This window comes from Magallana gigas, chromosome 1 (genome assembly GCF_963853765.1).
Source record: "Magallana gigas chromosome 1, xbMagGiga1.1, whole genome shotgun sequence".
In the NCBI taxonomy this organism is placed as follows: domain Eukaryota; kingdom Metazoa; phylum Mollusca; class Bivalvia; order Ostreida; family Ostreidae; genus Magallana; species Magallana gigas.
This window is the reverse complement of record NC_088853.1, coordinates 39533033-39552805: the sequence shown is the minus strand read 5'-3', so window position 1 is coordinate 39552805 and position 19773 is coordinate 39533033. Positions and strand designations below refer to the sequence as shown.

At 35.4% G+C, this 19773-nt stretch overlaps 1 protein-coding gene across 2 annotated transcripts; it reads right to left on the bottom strand.

Moving 5' to 3' along the window:
* Positions 1–2442: 2442 nt before the first annotated feature.
* On the bottom strand, positions 2443–7180 carry LOC109619834 (uncharacterized). 2 transcript variants are annotated; one of them, XM_066066939.1, is made up of 4 exons: positions 6185–7180; positions 5255–5380; positions 3861–3987; positions 2453–2571 (listed from the first exon to the last, which is right to left on the bottom strand). In XM_066066939.1, the coding sequence occupies exon 1, from the start codon at positions 6961–6963 to the stop codon at positions 6196–6198; it is 768 nt and encodes a 255-aa protein (XP_065923011.1). In that variant the 5' UTR covers positions 6964–7180; the 3' UTR covers positions 2453–2571; positions 3861–3987; positions 5255–5380; positions 6185–6195. The 2 variants fall into 2 exon arrangements, with proteins under 2 accessions (XP_065923009.1, XP_065923011.1); XM_066066937.1 differs by having other exon boundaries at positions 2443–2571; positions 5255–7180.
* Positions 7181–19773: the final 12593 nt, after the last annotated feature.

Below are 19773 nucleotides of genomic sequence, written 5' to 3'. Positions count from 1 at the left end.
ACTCCAAACATGATGGTCTTAGGTAGAAACGACACCATACCTCAGAAGCTGTAGTTTGCACCCAATCTAAAAAAATGAAACAGAACCAGATGATTACATTACTGACGTTCATATCAAGCTCCATTCTATTCTTGAATTAGCCAGGCAGAATCTCAAGACCAGTGCAGAGCGCCAGAAACGTTACTATGATATTAAGTCCAGTAGATTTTCCCTGCCCATAGGTCAATTGGTATTGCTCAATGAACCTTTACAGAAGAAGGGCGTTTGCAAGAAGTGGTCATGTCCTTGGGGTGGGCCTTGTGTTTTCATTGAGAAGATAGATGATACCACATACAGAGTAAAGCGAAGTCCCAGAAAAGAAGCCACTTATACCATATTGACCGCTTGTCTAAGTATAAGGGAAGAGATGTGCCAGCATGGATCAAGAGATTATTGATAGAGATCAATGGAAATGGTGCTGTAGTCATGTAGTATTTCTGGAATGAATATTGATCTATTAATTTTGTTGTTGAAAGTATCATGGTCTTCGAGCGGGTGTAATTCCCGTTGAGATGTTTTTCTAGATGAAGTCTCTGGAAGGAGTGTTTGATTTTCTGTTTTAGCGATTATGATTACTTTTTATTTAAATCCGGGCAATTAGTTTTTCTGTTGTATGACTACAGGGGGGTCTGTTTGTTCTTTTTAAATATATGTCTTTACTGATTAGAGGAGTGTGTGTGGTACCAAAGATAGCAGTGGCAGGGACTGTAGGTCCGCGGGCGAGATTTTAGGGTATAAGCATATGTCCTGATCACCCATTATGCAGCCCTGTGGTTTTATGTGACCTTGTAGAATCCTTAAGGAGGATGTCTGTTGGTGTTTTTGTGTAAACTACTTAATCAGAATTATTTTTACCCCCGTCTTGTTGTTATGTTGTTGACTTGTTGTTTTTTTTTGTTTTAGCTCACCTGAGCTGAAAGCTCAAGTGAGCTATTCTGATCGCATTTTGTCCGTCGTCCGCCTGTAAACTTTTTACATTTTAAACTTCTTCTCTTAAACCGCTTGGCTAGTTTTAACCAAATTTGGCACAAAGCATCCTCATGGTAAGGCAAATATAAATTGCAGAAATGAAAACCGATCTTTATTCAAAGCGGAGTAAACCTCGAAACTGTAGAAAAAGGAGGTGCATTTTTAAAAATCTTCTTCTAAAGAACCACTGAGTCAAATTTAGTGCAATTTAAGATAAATAATCCTAATGGAAAGGAAAATATAAATTGCAGAATTTAAGGGCCATTTTTTTTCTGAATTTGAGTTATTACGATAAATTATTGTGTACCAGTTTGCTTGCGAAAGGAATATTTGAAACATGCAAGATACATTAATGCCGATTTTGTGAAGTAAATTGAGATTAAATATTCCAATGCGTTGACATTTTCACCTTTGACGGTGGTTTTAGTTTGTTTTGATTTTCGTTTAGTCTTCATGAATTACAGTGTATAACTTAGAGGAACTATCGCCTGTATTGTTTTTAATTTTTACGTATCAATCAAACATACGAGGGTTGTTCGGAAATTATTGAGACAAATCGATTATTTTCTTTTTTAAGTGACGAATTTTGGTGAAAATTGGCATAGACAATTAAGAAACACCAACAAATAATAAAACAAAGTAATATTAAAGGAATATTTAATATTTTGTTTACGACGGTAGATAAACAAGTCGGTGGTCGGGGTACCCGGCGCAGCCATGAACTCGGAGATTAAACAACTTAAACATCTACTTTATAAGTGTCCGCAGAATTACAGCTAATAATAAAAGAAATCAATTTAAATATGTTCATTTTGCAATTCTTTGCGACTACTTGTTGATTAAGTTTCACTGATGTTCGAGTTGAAATACGGATATGGTACACATATATTTACCAAACAATAAAAATCTGACAACGACTTTACATTGAATTTTGACGTCAAGGCGGCGCAACGAAAACCATTAAACTGGTGGAAATCTCAGAAGAAGACCTTTTAAAGCCACGCAATTGCGTAAAAAAACTTTACGATGACAAGACAAGGTATATAACTTCAGTTCATCATATTTTTTTCACTGATTGTTCAACTAAAATTAGGCCAAAGGGATTAATTAACAACTTTTGACACACTTACTGTTGTCAACAGTTCTAAAATATGTAAAAAATGACTGCAGTAGACATTCACAGTAATTAGACTTTCGTGTAAAAATAACTCGATTTTTCTCTAAAAAAACAAGAATGAGAGAAAATGTAAATGATGACATCTTGAAATTAAAACAAAAGATGAGAAATAAAGAATAATTCTTATTTCAGTTCGTTTATAAGGTGTTTAAAACACGGGAGCAATAAGAAGCGTTAAACTGACGTTGCAAAAAATTTGCAGTGGCGCTGGGTTACAGGACGAAGGCACGTTGGTCAGCTTTATGTTCTTTTTCGTTCCACTCAAACGAACATAAATAATTTATAAAATAAAACACAAACACGTATATTAGGATGTGAAGTGCTCTGAAGTGCAGTTTACTTATTACACAAATCTAAATACATGGTTTTCTTCTTTATCTTCATTTCTACAAAATAGAACAATATTTTAACATAATATTCCAATAAACATCAAAAGCAAGGGCGGGTGGGTGGGAATTAAGTTATCTGCACTGAAAAGAGCCTTCGAATGGCTATATAACTTTCCGCGCTAACATCGGTCAGTTAAAACCCGTGCAATGAATATTTAAATGTCACCTGACAAGGTGACCAACAACTAACCAATAGATTACAGGTGTAAATAAACACGAACACGTGTTATTTGGACCTTTAATAAATACATTTATGTTCTTATTCGTTCCACTCAAACGAACATAAATAATTTATAAAATAAAACACAAACACGTATATTAGGATGTGAAGCGCTCTGAAGTGCAGTTTACTTATTTCGAAAGACAAAGAAGAGTGATAAAATGACTTGCATGTGAAAATTTAAATACCCAAGTTTTGAGTTACAAATAATTTTTCCTGAATGCTTTCTCTGACATAACCATCTTTAGCTTTCTCTGACCTCCACCGCCCGTGCTTTTTAAACAATCTATCGTTAATACCAGCCGCTGCAGCTGCAGTTGCCCCGCCTGATCTTAGGCTATGAATGCCAAATTTACTTTTATCTAACCCTATTTCTCCAAAAGCATGTAAGACAATTTCGCGTGCCCTGGTATACGACAAAGGGCGATTATGTCTTCTAACTTTATAAACATTAGCATTTTTACAGAATGTCAGAGATCTGAAAAGATAATCTGAAGAATTAACTTCAACACCCAACAATGATATATATTCTTCCAACGTATGTACAGGACAAGTGTCACCGTGAGTTCTAGCAATGCACAATTCATGACCTTCCTTATAAACATCTGTCTTGCTTTTGACAATATTAATTTTCATACAAACATCATTAAATGAAACATCCATAAGTCTAATATTTGCAAGTTCCGAAAATCTGAGGATACCTGCAAAACCCAATAGACACACACATAAAGTACGCATATTATACAAATTGTTCGATTTGTATCTCTGAACCAGTAACTTCGAATGATCTGGTGTAATAGGTTCCTTTTTAACAACAGGCTTGGAAGTCTCTCTTATGGCGCCCTCTTTTGTTAGTTTCACTAAAGCTGATTCACATGGGTCTTTTAATCCTGCTAACTGATGAGCCCAACTTATAGAATGGATTGCTAATTGAATTTTACTTGATGACTTGTAATCTTTAGCGATCGAGATTATATATAGAGCCACGTGTTCGTCTGCTGCGGGTAACGCTGAAATAGAAGGTATAAAAGCGCCGCACCATCGACAGAAAGCGTTGAATGCGTACCTGTATTGATTTAACGTGTTCTCTGCTCTTGATTTAAGACAGAAAGTTGGTAACATATCCCTTAATTGTTGTAACCGCTGATCTTCAATCCGTGCGCTATCACACCACCTTCCCGTTTTGAATATATCTGAAAAATGTAATCAACGGAATACGACAATTAATTTTTTGAAACAAACACAAAATTCGGCTCATGGTGCATCAGGATCCTTCATCAACTGCAATGCACCCTGAATTCATAGATGTATCAGGATCTTATATCATCTGCAGTACATCTAACATTTATTAACTATATTGCCTAGTGTACCAGGACCGAGCTCATCTGCAATACACCACAATGTCTACATTTACGTGCTGAACTCATCAAGAGTTTATCAACAAACCTCAAGCGTTTTATTTAAGATCTTGCATCCAGCTTTACTGCCAGTATACCAGAAGTAAATTCTTTTGTACCAAACAAACATGTTTTGTTATTACCCTGGATAAGTATGTCAGTACATTCATGGAATAATAAAACATCTTTAACGTACCACCTGTAAATCATCTCTTTATCGAAAATAAATGGCCAAAAAACAGCAGAGGGCCAGTTTGGAACAATCAAAACACCAAAAGGTTTACATGCTATTAGATGTCTAATGGTGCGAACTACTAGGTTAACAGGGGGTACTAGCCAATTATTTTCATTTTCCCAGTTTTGTGTAAAACAATCAATAGCTTCCGAGCCAGGGTTCCAAAATTTTGAGCTATACCGTCCCAACTTACAATTATTATAATTTGCAAATCTGTCGACAGTAAAATTTCCGAACAAGTTGTTAATAAATTCAAAAAATTTACGGTAACACCCCAATCATCATGATCAATGATATTACTCAGAAAATCTGCTTTCTCATTTTCTAGTCTGGGTATCCACTGAATGTCGATTGAAATTTTTTGTTTTACACACATCTTAAAAATATTATAGGCAAGAGATTGTAAGTGATGTTTCATACTACCCGACTGTACAATTTTTACGCAACTCTGGTTATCAGTGAACCATTTTACATCTTTGTTCACCAAACTATCTTTAAAAGAAGCTAACGCTAGTTCAATGGCTCGCAGCTCTCTCCAAGTAGAGCTCATACTCTTTTCAGACTCTTTCCACATTAAATGAAAACATTTTGAATCAACTTCAACAGTGTAAGCTCCTTAAGCTAAACTACTCGCATCTGAGTAAACTATGACACTTTTCTTAGTCGGTGTTTTTAAATACCGTGTTTTTTCAGAATATATGCATTGTAGCCAAAAATTACATTCGTTCAGAACCTCATTTTTGTGAGTGAATACAATAATATCATCCCATGACTTTCTAGATGCTATCTCAATTGAAGAGAATCTTGTCATTATGCTACATATGTTACCCATAATCGGTGACATTGAGATAATTTTTCACACCGCTCTCGCTAACTCTCTGGCCGTCACTCTAGGAAAACTCTTTACTAGTTTCTGTAATAAACCAATTGTGTCATCGATCCGTCTTGTGGGCACTGAAATAGAAAAAGACTTTGAATCCCACAAAATTCCCAACCATTCTAAATTCTGTGTTGGGTAAAATATCGATTTGTCAAAATTGATGAGTAGTCCGAATTCTGATAAGCTGTTTTGTATAAATTCAGAAACTGACAAACATTCATGTTTTGATGGAGCAAATACAAAACCATCATCTAGGTAAAGTACTATCTTTATACCCCTCTTTCTCCAAAATTTCCAATAGGTCTAAGACATTTCGTAAAAATAAATGGAGCAGATGACAAGCCGAATGGCAGGACAGTATAACAATAATACTTATCATTCCATGAAAACCCGAGGTACTTCTGAAAACTTTCGGAAATATCTATATGATGATAGCCAGATTGAGATCGAATTTTAGGCAATAACAATCTTTTTCAGAATAATCCATAGCTGTTTTCCAATCTTCAAACTTAATTTTTTCATATTTCACATAATTATTAAGTCGACTCAAATCTAGTATCAACCTCTTTTTCGACCTGTTCTCTGCTACGCTGAGAGGTCTTACAATATATGGTCTATGTGTAACTTCTACAACACAACCTTTCTTACTTAATTGAGATATTTCTGATGTGACGAAGTCAGCGTTGTTTGTTGCAGATTTATTGTTTCGAACCAGCATCGGCGGTGGAATAGAGACAAAAGGAATTTCATAACCAATTAAATTACTTTCAATATATACTGAAAAGCCCCAATGTCTTCCCATTTTTTGCAATGCCTTTTTAAACTATGTTTTATACTACATTCCATTTTACTTTTTCCCTCAACACAATTTGAACAACCTTTATACTTATCATTGACTTTGTGTGGCCTTTCCCTTTGGACAGTTGGACTTCCAGTGCCCTGTTGCGAAGCAGTTGAAACAGACGTCATACGGCATAGGCTGCCTCCTTGACTGTTTGTTTTTGCCCTGGCCGTAGAGAAATGGCTGTTGTTGCTGCTGTTGAAACGCAGAAAAGGGCTGAAAAGAATTAGAAACACCAGGAAAAGCCAGTTGAGCTGGTGATCCCGCTGCCGCCGCTGGAGGTGTTTTGCGTGTCCCGTATGGTTGAAATCTCTTATTCTGTTTTTGGTGTCTAAGTGACCTGTTTTCAGCGCTGCGAATCTTCTTTTCATCATCAGAGTTGTCTGCGATTTCATTGCACTGATATTCGTTGACGGTTTTCCATCCGGCGGGTGACGAGTCGGCTATGCGTATGTGTTTCTGACGAGTTTTCAATTTTTTACTTAACTCGGAAATAATGCTCAGTGACTCGGAATCCTTAAAGTCGAACGCTCTCGACTCTAATTTCTCTAAACCTTCCAACAAATCGGCGTTAAACTCAAACTGAACTCGGTTATCTTCAGACTTAATCTTATGTAGAGAGTTTTCTTTGAGTTTCTTCGAAATAGATTCTGACTGCTCCGCTTTCAATTGTCCCGAGAACGTCTTGAATTGAGACTGTATTACTCCCGTGAAGAGTTTGACGATGTCCGAAATTTCCAGTGAAGAAGTTTCTCCTGTGCTGTCTTTTGGTAATTTATCTACGTCTATATTCATTTCATCACCCGAATCGCCCATATTCCGTGGAATGAGAGAGAGAATGAAAAAAGACGTGTTATCTGCACTGAAAAGAGCCTTCGAATGGCTATATAACTTTCCGCGCTAACATCGGTCAGTTAAAACCCGTGCAATGAATATTTAAATGTCACCTGACAAGGTGACCAACAACTAACCAATAGATTACAGGTGTAAATAAACACGAACACGTGTTATTTGGACCTTTAATAAATACATTACTACGAATGATCTATTCATGCCATGAACAAGAAACTTTTCACATTGATAAACTCTATCCTGATTTACGTTTAGGTGAAATTTCAAGAGTTTATCTTTTTTACTAAAAGAATAAGAGAAAATGTCTCAATAATTTCCGAACAACCCTCGTAGACATCTGTAAATAAGACAGCTGACTGTTTACTTGCGGAAAATAATATACATTAACAGTTACGGCACATTAACAACTAAAATACAAATTTTAATGGTAATACAGTATGGTCTTTACGCAATAGTTGATTACTGCAATGTGTTTTACATATGTAGGCTATTGGTCAGTATTTTCTCTAGTCTATTAGTCTAAACGGAGATTAATTTTGCTCATGGAAATACAAAATGTTTGTACATGTAGCAGAGACATAAATAATTGTTAGCTCACCTGAGGTGAAATATACAGAGAAAAATCTTCAAAAAATATTATTCTCAAAAACCAATTGGCCAGAAAAGCTGTAACTTGTGTGGAAGCATCCTAAGATAGTGTACATTCAAGTTTGTCCAAACCATGATCCCCGGGGCTACAGTGGGGCCACAATGGGGGATCAAATTTTTAAATCGAAATATATAGAGAATCAAAGTACTGAAGAACTGACGGGAGTTGATTTTGTCGATGTTTATTTATTTTAAAATCAATGATATGTTATTTTGCATGACAGGTACATGAAGTTCTAATTTGAAATACGCACATTTCTGTAATATTAAGTTTTTGGACCTGTTCGACAAGAATGTCGAGAAACTCCAATCATGAATCATAAATAATATTTAAAGATAAAATAAATTCAATCAAACTATGTTTCAGTAATAGAAATATTTCTCGAAAATTGTATGGATCCAAGGAATATTGAGCTCTAGTCTCGTTCAACCAAACGCTCGGCTGACACCGTAAATCTCCGACAAGGATTTACGGAGACAGCCGAGCGTCGACTTGAACTATATAGAACTCTGGCGTAGGAATACATACGAATACAAAAAATATTTAAATTGTTCGTACCATTTAAAATCTGACTTTTTCCAAGGTATTAATAAAATAATTCAATAAGTTTCCTTGAAAAACAATGCTTCAGCATACATTACATCGAGTTTATCAATTATTTTCAAGAACTAAGTCTTGTCAGAAACAATGATTTGTGCTGAGGTCAAAACATTGTTTCACTTTCGGTTTGTCAGAATTACTGCATAGGACAGTTGATTAAAATCAACTCCCAAAAATCATTTAAATCTTCTTCTCAAAAACCAGTTAGCCAGAAAAGCTGTAAATTGTGTTCTTCAGATAGTGTAGATTCCAATTTGTTTCAAATCAAAATCTCCGGGGGTAAGGTGGGGCCACATTTGGGGGGGGGGGGGGTCGAAATCTTTACATAGAAATAAAATCTTCTCAACAAAAACCAGTTGGCCAGAAAGGCTGTAACTTGTTTGGAAGCATCCTCAGGTAGTGTAGATTCAAATTTGTTCAAACCATGATCCCGGGGGTAGGGTGCGGCCTCAGTGGGCGGGTCGAAATTTTACATAGGAATACATAGCGAAAAATCTTTTTAAAAATTTCTTCTCAAAAACCAATTGGCCAGAAAAGCTGTAACATGTGTGGAAGCATCCTCGGGTAGTGTTGATTTATTTTTTTTGTACAAACCATGATTTCAGGGGGTAGGGTGGGACCACCATGGGGGTCAAATTTTTACGTAAGAATGAAAAGAATAATATCTTCTTTTCGAAAATCAATTAAGCAGAAATGTATTACTTGAGTGGAAGCATCTTAAGGTTGAGAGATATATTTAGAGAAAATCTTTAAAAATCAAATAAAAAAGGATGAGACTAGAATTGAGGGATGGCAAGTTTTTACATAGGAAATAAATTTGATTGTTCTCTAAAGTATATAGTATATACATGTAGTATTACTAATCTGCAAACATATCGATATTAGATGTTTAGACTGTGGCCCTGGATAATTCTAGGGCCACACAAGGGGTTTAAAGTTTGATGTAGGTTTTTATTTATATGAACATTTGTTTAAGATTTTTTGAGAATGGTAATGCTCAGTATGTGATATAACTATGAAATCATCTAGTTACAAAAGGGACTCAATATAAGAACTTGGGTAGAAAATTTTGAAAATCTTTTAATATGGGATCTGTTTTACTCATTCATTTCCCCAATAATTTGGATACTGGTACTGTACCAGTTATCGGCTAAGACCAGTTATCGGCTAAACTGAGAGTTCGGGTTTATAGCACGGGACAATCCAAGATTTTTTTAATTCAGTCGTCTTTTTCGAATAAAGAAAAGTAAGTCTGCTCGAAAACTTTCTTGAATATGTTTTATACATGAGCTTAAACGATCATTGTTTACCATGATTACCGCTGATTTTTACATCTTTGCACTTTCAGCAGTGAGGGGAGTGACGTAATAAGTTAAAAATAGAATATTACCTCTTTGTGATACGTTATTATATCCCTTCTTTGATTTGAAATATAATATCAATACATATAACATGTATAAACAAAAGGAATTCATTAATTTCCGAGAGATTCGTAGCGCAGTTTAACGCCTGATTGCACAATTATGTATTGAATAGTCTACGATTTGGTGAATTACCGTATGATAATAAACGAATAATTTTATGAGTTTTGTTAATAATGTATCACAACCCCGATTACTTTAGTCTGACCCCACAAGGGGCATAATTCAAATTACATTTTGCAGAGTATATAATCATCATGCACATGGATTTTACTATGTTATTATTATGAAGCCGATAACTGGTACAGTAGATCGTAAAAACTCGGCAAATTCGGGCCCTGCTAAAAAGCACAAAACAAGATGTTTGCGGTTCTAAAAAATGATATAAACTTACAGATTGATGAAAAAGGAGTTCATTATTTTAAGTATGGCAAATTTTATCCAAAAATATCAAGACATAAGAAAATACGAAAAGAAAACATTAATTTTTAGCCAATAACTGGTACATGTACAGTGCCAGTACATGACTTGATGAAGCTGATCTTACAATGTATTATGTCTAATGTTGCTCAAGGGAGCGATGTGGCCCATGGGCCTCTTGTTTTGTTGTGCGGTTCAGCAGGCCATCCCTGTCCCTTCTTATTTTATTATGCGTCCCCCAGTGGTCGTACCTGATATTGGCTTGAGGGGGGGGGGGGGGGGGGGTTAGAATTTTGAAATAAAGGTAGTTATTAGCAGTGAACTATTTTATAGTTCAGGCGTCGTATCTGCAGGCAATTTGTGTTTTCTGCTCAGAGTATGAAATAAGCCTTATCTGCAGTTTTCATTTTAAGCATGTCTTCATTTGCCTGATGGCTGTGCCCATAGAAGTTTAAGTCCAATAGAGACCGTGAAAAACCAATTGATTTTCAGGCCTCGTGAACGGATGCGGGTCCTATGTCCCTTCTGCTCCCTCCGAGGTGGTAAGAAGGAGAAGTCACTGCAGCGGATGAGTGACCTGAAGGTGCACATTGGTGATAGCCACAAAGTAGAGAAGAGTATTTCATCCGACAGCCTTCCCTCTGATTTCTTCTCAGAGGCAAATGGGTTCTGGCTGGCTGTGTACCCTAAGGATTACCTGAAGATAATTACGCCTAATTCCTGGCGGGCTGATGCGGCTGTGCGGGAACGGACAGAGATAATTAGGTGGATAAGATAAAACCAGCTGTGCAAGCGCCGTCTGCAGGAATTGGAAGAGGGATTGGAGGCAGCCCGTTCTCCCTCACTGACACCAGAGGAGAAGTTTATGCCGGACTATAGTAAGGACCCTTAGGCTGACCTCAAAGCATTGAAGAGAGCCAGGGAGTGCTCCCCTCCAGACTTGACCTCACCGGTAACTTTTAAAGACCGTCAGTCTGGAGGGTGGAGTGATAAGTGTCTATATCACCAAGGAGGACGAAGTATATAAGGTCACCTTGACTCCAGAGGCGACTTGGAAACTCCAACTTCTGTCTTCATTCATGTTGAAGTCACAAACACTGTCCCATTATCCATTTTTCCAGACACCTACCTCCATGACTCCTGTAGCCTCTCCATCCATAAAGAAAGTGCTGTCCGTTGTCCTTGCTGTGGGTCCAGAGCATTTCAAGAGCATCAGGAAGGAAACCTGCACCCCAGTCTATGTTCCGTCTAAGATGTCCGGTGCATGCCATCCTCATGGTCCTCCTCCCGTCCCAGGTCAATAAGAGAGTTCCGCCATTCCTTGCCAGCCCCAGGATCTCCTCACCATTGACGACCAGCCAGAGGGCCCCCCTTCCATTGACAGCCAGCGAGAGGCTCCCCTACCATTGACAGGTAGCCAGAGAGCTCCTTTGCCATTGAACATCCTGCCATACTCTCAGACCTGCCAACTTTTGCCATTCCTGTCGGTTTCCGAGCGCGCCACCTGAAATTTCCCTGGCAAATGACACTCCTGCCAACGAGCCAGCAGCATTCTTAGTAGATCCCTGGTAGAACTGGCAGATCCAGAAGCTCTGGCCTCTCTTGTCAACGTACCAGCTCTTTGCACAAGAGGAGACAGCCAGCGAAGCGAGCCAGCCAGTTCTTCCCATGCCGATGTCATTGCTCCAGCTGTCCCCAACACTACTGCAAGCTGCCCATCCAGTTCCACAAATTCTGAGGCTCCAGGAACCAGCTTAGCTTCGAGCATAGACTTGTCAAAGAGCCATACTATCATTTTGAACGGGGCGCAAACTCTATTGGAGTTTGGTGTAATGCCATTGCTGCCCCCAGCAAGGAGAAACTAGTCCAAGGTCGCGCCATTCCCCATTTCTCCAAATGAGCCCAAACTCACTTGGCCACCCTCAGGCTGGGAAACCATGACTCCGGATCAGACGGTGCAGGCGTGGGAGTTCACGGCCCTCTTCCTTGAGACGGATGGTGCCATCAATTATTCATCCCTGACCTCATCCAGATCTGTCCTCTGTTATTACTATTTCCTTTGTCTTCATGGGTCAGCCAAGCCGGTGATGATCAAAGAAGAGGAAACAGACAGGAAACTTAGAATTTACAACTACAAAAAGCTGTGTTCTATTGCAAGAAAAAGAGTTCATTCCATGGATGATAATCTGTTCATTTTGATGCTCGAGGCTGCTTTCCTGCAGAGGAAAAAGACCATGGACTCTGTCATTAATATCATCAATGTTAAAAATGTTGTACTTAGACTGTCGTAACTTCAGGACAGTTGTCATTTTTTAAGTGGGGGTGGTGTGATATGATTACATGTATCTATAATCAATTGTGTATTACATTGGACATGCAATTCTAGTTAAAATGCCTCGTATCGTGTTCAGTTATTTGTTGTTTACCTGTCAAAAACCTGTTATAGGCACGATTAACCAACATACTAATGTTAACACGTTCGGAATGATCGTTCCTGTTTTGACACTACCCTCGTACATTGTATACAATTTTAGGAAATCAATCTATTTGCTTTAACACGTACTTGGATCAAGTAAATACATGATAACTGTTTTAAACATGTTTATATTTACCATATTAATCACCCTGTTCAGTTTCATGCCATTATATAATTGTTCTTTCTGCGAGATAATCGTCATTTTACCGCTCACAAACTTCTTCTTTCAAACTTCCTTTAGTGTAAACTATCACAAGGATGTGTATTAAAGCTATATGCGTATTTTGACATAGAAACACGTGTTATCAAACTAATCCGGACAAGGCTTTATATAGGAATAAAATGTTTATTTATTATTTAAATGTGCTTGTTGGGAAATATAGGATACATGTCTGGAATGTCTAAGATCTGTACAGATTTCTGATTGGTTGTTTGTGTCCGGACAGAAAAGGACAAGTACTCATTGTTTGGAGAAGTTTATAAATATATGCTAGTTCCAGCAGCATCATCACTTAAACACTCGTTCACATCCCGTTCGGTTGAGCACTCTTCAGAGAACTCCACACAAGGTTGAAAATCGAGAAGAACTTGGTCGTAGACGATGCTAATATGTATAAGGACTTCGTCGTCCGGACAGAATCTGTATAGTATAGCAACCATGTAGGCCAGTCTTTCCAGAGTTTATAGTATTAGTTATTAGTTACGGTCTATAAAAGGAACTGTTATATTTATTTGAACTATTTCAAGTTTAGAATTACAAGTTGTCGGGATTGATCGGAATCAGTATTATTGCTGTTCCGATTTTTTTGTTATTCATAAGTTCAAACAGGTTATTTATTTTTATATCAAGTTGTTCGGATGTCCGGATAAGGCAGACTAGATTATTTACAGTTTACTGAAAATTATGAGAACTTAATTAGCATGCCTAGTGCAAATGGGTTGGATGCGTGATTAACCAGATAGAATTAGACTGCGTCTTTAGAGTTAAGCTGTCCGGATCGGCGCAAGTTTATGCATTTAGTATTTATCAATTCAGTACAATTCTTATACGCTGTTTATAGTTGATACTGAGCTTGAAAACGACATATCCTGCAGAGACGAGAACTTGTAGCGTTTTATCTTTTTTTGAAAAAGTTTTTGAAACGGTGATGGTGTAGCGAGACACGCATTTTTGTTGATAGAGCTACCCCCCTTAGTTGTATTGATTTACACATGTACATAATTAAATGCTCGTTAATTATCGCTAATCATTAGTATATTATTGGATCGTCTTACAATAACAATCATTGTGTGTGTGTATATATATATATATATATATATATATATATATATATATATATATATATATATATATATATATATATACACACACATGTATAGTGTTAGATTTAGAGGTAACAGAGGTTTCTGTATAATACAGGCAGAATTTTTTTTAAAAATATGGCATGGATGAAACTCAACACTCATTTATTGTTTCGAGCGGCTAATTTATATAATGCTCTTTTAAGTGTGTTAGAGAGAGATTGACTTCGTTGTTATAACCTGTGTATGTCTCTTTGAAACTCTTGTCTTTGAGTACTCTCTGCGAAGTAAAGTGTTGGTTCATTTGGTAGCGGTTACGTTCTCGACGGAGATAGGGGTGTTGGCATCCTCTATAGTTAGCTACAGCTCGGCAGAGACCTAGGAAGGCTAAACACATAGTTGGTTCAGATAAGAGAAGTGTTGGCATCTCCTCTAGGGTATCGGGCTCTTTAATGTGTTGGTAACCTCGGTTGAGCATCTTGGCTACAAGGGGTGTTGGTATCCTCTATAGGGAACTAGGGTATTCCAGGTGTTTAAACCTTTGTTGTATAGACACCAGTAGTAGCGCAGATACTGTTGTTACGAGAAGTAAACTGGTAAAGACTCACCACGTAGCACGACGACCTTGTGCTTGGGCACTTCGTTTGAGATATTGGTTTGGGCCACAGGTCTAAGATACCTAATTGAGACAGTGCTTGGTTTCATCCATAGCCTGGCCCAGGAAGACCAAGATCTTGTAAATACGTTGTGTCAATCTGTTTTGTTCTCTGATGTCTGATTCTACGCAGACCCTTATCCCATAGTTATGTCAGACAGATAGTCTACCCCCTACACGTAGCCCTGGGTTTCAGGTTGTATTGTTTGAAATGGTAAGCTTCTCAGTCTGTGTTGTAATATTGATATATTTTGCCATCCTGAATAAATTGATGTTTGTTAGAAAAACGGTGTTTTTCTTTTGTGGCAAGGCTCGCTCGACTTGTTACATTAAGAAGTTTGTTAATAACTGAATTGACTAATTAAATTTAGAGATATGATGCACTAAACGCCTACTCTATGGTTTGAAATAAAATAAAACAAAATATGTTTTTTTTCCAATCCTGCAAGAAAAAGAATTGATGCCATATGCAAGTGCATGTATATAACCTCAATTTCAGTATGGATTTTTGCCTCTGTCTGCTTCACTAGGTATCCAACCATGCAGTTAGATTAAAGAATAGGTAAATAGAGCAATTAAGGACAATTTCAAATGCAGTTAATACAACAACGAACACAACAAGATATCATATTAATGAGTAAATTGTTCATTCAGGCGCTTGTGCAGAATATTATCTAGTAAAATTATATTTACACGTTCTATCACTTTGACATTGTTTTTAATGTCAAATTCAAACAAGAGATGTTTGTATAAAACAATTATGCCCCCTCCCTTGGAAACATCCACGAAAAAAATAAACGGAAACAATAAATAACTGGAATTTTCTAAGTTACAGGGGAAAACCTCCGTTGACTATTGCTCAATTGTAACCAAAATTTAACTTGACTCATATATTATCATGATAAATATGTATATTACATTTTTATCTCAATACGTGCAACCTCTTAGAAGAAAATAAACAGAAACTACTGGCCGACAGACCGACCGGCCGGTCGACAGGCAGACAGACGGACAGCAGCAAATCAATATGCCCTTTCTTCCTCGAAGGCGGGGGGGGGGGGGGGGGGGGGGGGGTATAAAAATGTTAATTTACTCGCTTAAAAACCATTTATTAACATCACCATCAGTAATTTATTTTAATCGAAAAATACAATTTGTGTAAGTGTTTAACAAATATTGAATAAATGTTTAAAAAAAAAACCTTTTGATAAATGCTGAAGTACAATTAATGTCCGCACAGAATACATGTTTGTAGCAAAACGCATTAAACCGATTTAAAGGTCTTATTGTTACATTTTTAATTATTTTATATTTTTGAACATATGTATTTGACATAATTATTAATTTACAGGTATATCTAATTGTTAAAAAAACTTCTTAAAGTCTTTTTTACCTTTTTTTTTTAAACAACACAATTAAGAAATAAAAAAGATAAGCAATTAGACATGTTACCTTTTGCATTTTATAAGTAAAGAGGGATTAAATGTGTTTAGCTTTATTTTTTTTTGTTATTCGATTGTTTGTCTGATAAGTAAATAACAACTTAATCTAAGGATTTTTTACTATAATAATATTTTACAAAGCGACATTGCATGCACTGATTTTAGAAGATCAAGTTTTTATAAAACTCTATGTTTATCATAATAGTATGTGTTACATTTGTATCAGTGATTCTATGTTGTAGATGTGTCTACGTTTTTGTAATTGAATTACAATGTAATTAGACATTTTAGATCTAAATTAAGTGTTCTGTTTCGCCTTACTTCAAACAAAAACTCAAGGATATCTTGCTTGACTTGCTTATCGAAACTGATGACAATTCTATAATGGCTGTTGATTTAAAAAAAAATAATAACATAATTTCATTATTGCATAATCAGTTGCGTTATAGCATAAAGAAGACTGCATATTTTGCACTGATTTTAACATTGTTAAATTTAAAATGTTTGGAGAAATACATTCACGTAAACTTCTGCAAATAAAGGTTTGACATGATTTGTTTAACTCTCAGTCAAATAAGATCAAACAAATTCTGAACCAGGAAGAAAAAAGATAAAAAAAAGAAATATCAATCCATATCATCCGTATGCATCGAAATATTGTGGCTTGTTATCATCCAAACATTGTGTGAAGTCGTTGTTGTATATATCGACTTTTTACTGGATTACTGAAAAAAAGCTCAATATGACAGTAGTAAGTATTACTTTTTGATATGCTTCTCTAAATAAATCCAAAAGAAATGCAATATCAGGCCTCAGGATCATTAAGTCTTAGACTTAAGTAAAAAATTGTACTCTCTCTTAATGTCTCTAGATTGAAAACACTGACAAAATTGAAATGCTATTAAAATTGACTCGATATAAATTTGTTAATATCCAATTTTAATCGTCATTTTATGATAAAAAATAATTGTATGGCCGACTGAAATTTTGACTTAAGTCCGAAATTTCTTCATAATCCTGAGGCCTGGAACTTACTAAACAGATTATCTTAATTGGCCTACATGTATTTATATATTATCTATCTTTACATGTTTTGTTTACAAGTTTTATTACCATGATCAATATTCAACCATTTATCTTTTTTACAATTTATTTATTACATTACATTTTTGAATTGCTATACAAGTATCTATCAATAAATCAAGAGGCAAATCTGTGGAATCTCATAATTGAACATCGTTGTTATCAGGTTTTATCGAATCATAAATTACCTTCTAGACGTGCTATGATTTAAATTGTTTGATCTCGAATGACCATTGATCGAAGATATATTGTTAATCAATAACTTGAACATATAAAAACGTTTCTAAACCTTATCTACAACGGCCAAACAACAGCGTCTCTTTAACTTTTTTAAAGAATGTAGTCTCATGACAGCAAAATTAAGTAGACGCACTTTAAAAAGGTTTGAATACATGTTTGAACCCATTGTTGAAAACAAATTAAATTAAACCAAAAAATAAATAAATAAAATAACAAAATAAATAAATACTCAATGCTGACTTCTCCATTTTGTAAAGTCTGGAATTGCAGGCATAGGCAATTACATGTAATACCTAAAACTTTTTTTTTTAGATTACTTCGAACTTATTATAAATAAAATCACTGCATTAACTTTAAGAGTTCTTTCGTATATTTATTTTTCTTTTCTTTTGCGTATGACCTTGTACATTATCTATATTTATCGTTTTTCAAAACAAAATAATTCTTCAATATTAACTGTCAACCTCTCTATCAGTGATTTATTAGTTTTAATGTTGTAGCCACCCACACACATCGCAATAAAAAATATGAATAAACTATAAAACATGCAATCCTTGTTATCAATCTGAGTTTAAAACTATTGTCAAATGGACACATAAGTAACGCAAGATTTATATATCTTTATACAAGTACCACTTTATTAGATTATATATTTGTGGTCAAAATTGCAATACCGAAATGAATAAGAACCACATAGCTACATGTTATGCAAATGATAATGAAAAATGTACTGTATTTAGTACCTACATGTATGATGTGCTTTTATTTATACGGTATGGTTGATTTTTAATGCATTGTAACCAATCGGTATTTTGACCGAAGAAACATATCAATATTTAGAGCAATACGAAGTTGGTGATTCCTAAATACCTGCATTAAATTAATGTTACGCACAATGATTTGCTTTCAAAATTATCGAGAGAATACTTCGGAACTGACAACAGTTGGTACTATACAAACTTAAAGCATTGTAAAGCATTGTAAAACACATTTACAATAATTTGTATATTAATTTAACTTACTTTGCTTCTATTTACTTATGTTGTTAATTACTTTTTTTCTCTCAACTTTAGCCTAAGGCAGTGGTTTGCCTTTTTTTTTGAGATACATGTAAACACATACATCTACTTCTATACCCTACGTGCATCTTAATAACACACCAATTTTGTTTATCAGACAAATTCCGCTATTTACAACGAGGCACAAGTAGTACTGGGCTATATCACTCCTGGTTTTGATGAAAATTCCACATCAGCGACAGCAAAACAGGTCTATTTTCTGTTTAAATCTAATTGCAAGCTAATACTTTTAAATCAGTTCTGCAGAGATGAAGACATCGCTGAAGACAACATATATTTTATTAATATTTAATTCTCTTTAAATGTACATATTTAACATTATCCCCGAATACCCAAACTCCGTCACCATAAGCAGAAAACCTCCCGCGTTTCTTTGTAAATTATTTTTTGTGTTTTTTATCATTTGCAATCACTAAATATAATCTGAAACAATATAATTAATAAAATTATTAACAAAAATATTTTTATTTTTATTCAAATAAGCTCTCTGAATACTACGTTTATCACGTGTGCTTATAATATCTTATGAACCTAACTCCGTCACCCACATGCTCTATGATATGGCAGGGAATGAAGACACCTTAACAATTTAGTTAAAACTCCATTTGTATCTAGGCCAAGTTATAATAAGTAAAAATGGTGCATACAATTTAAATTGTATCTAAATTCATCGAAATGAAATGATCGCCAGAATAAAAAATATGTCCATGTAACAACAATCACAATTGCCTTTTCAGAATGTATGGATGCCGTTTGATTTATGTCCTTACATATTTAAAATATTTTATATCATTAATTAATATATTACTTATTATATTGTTTATTTATTACATGTTTAGAAATGTAGCATATTCTAAATAGCGATATATCTATACCCTGTATAAGGCAAACATATCGGCATGAGCGATTTGACGTTATCATCAAGAGTAGTGCATAAAGGCTATTGCGGACTGAAAAAAATGTATTAATTACCGTAATCAAAAATGTATTACATGTGAAATATTTCATCTTGACCTCTCTAAAAATGGCTGACCACCGTAAATGGTCAAATGGGCCCGCATGTCAGAAATATCGATATTTTAGTACCCCTGTGAAAATGTTTTAGCTGATTTCACACAATTAATGGTGCATAAAATGAACAAGGTTTAATTCTGTTGTTTTTTGACACAATCTTAAATTTAACCGTTGTAAATTGTTGACATTTGTTTAAAATATTTTGACATGTAAAAAATGACGTCATAATTGTACTTGATTTCAAACGGCGAGGAGTTTCCCGAAAATGACAGAACTAGGGTAGTGACGGAGTTAGGGGCTATGCGATTATTCTGTATTCTTTATTTTTGTAATTATATGCTTTGTTCTTTTCGTTGTATACATGTATTTGTTATTAATTTTCCTTATAAATTG

Excerpts from the sequence above, each read along its gene's own strand:
- LOC109619834 (XM_066066937.1), bottom strand. The coding sequence starts at position 6,963 with ATGGGCGATTCGGGTGATGAAATGAATATAGACGTAGATAAATTACCA.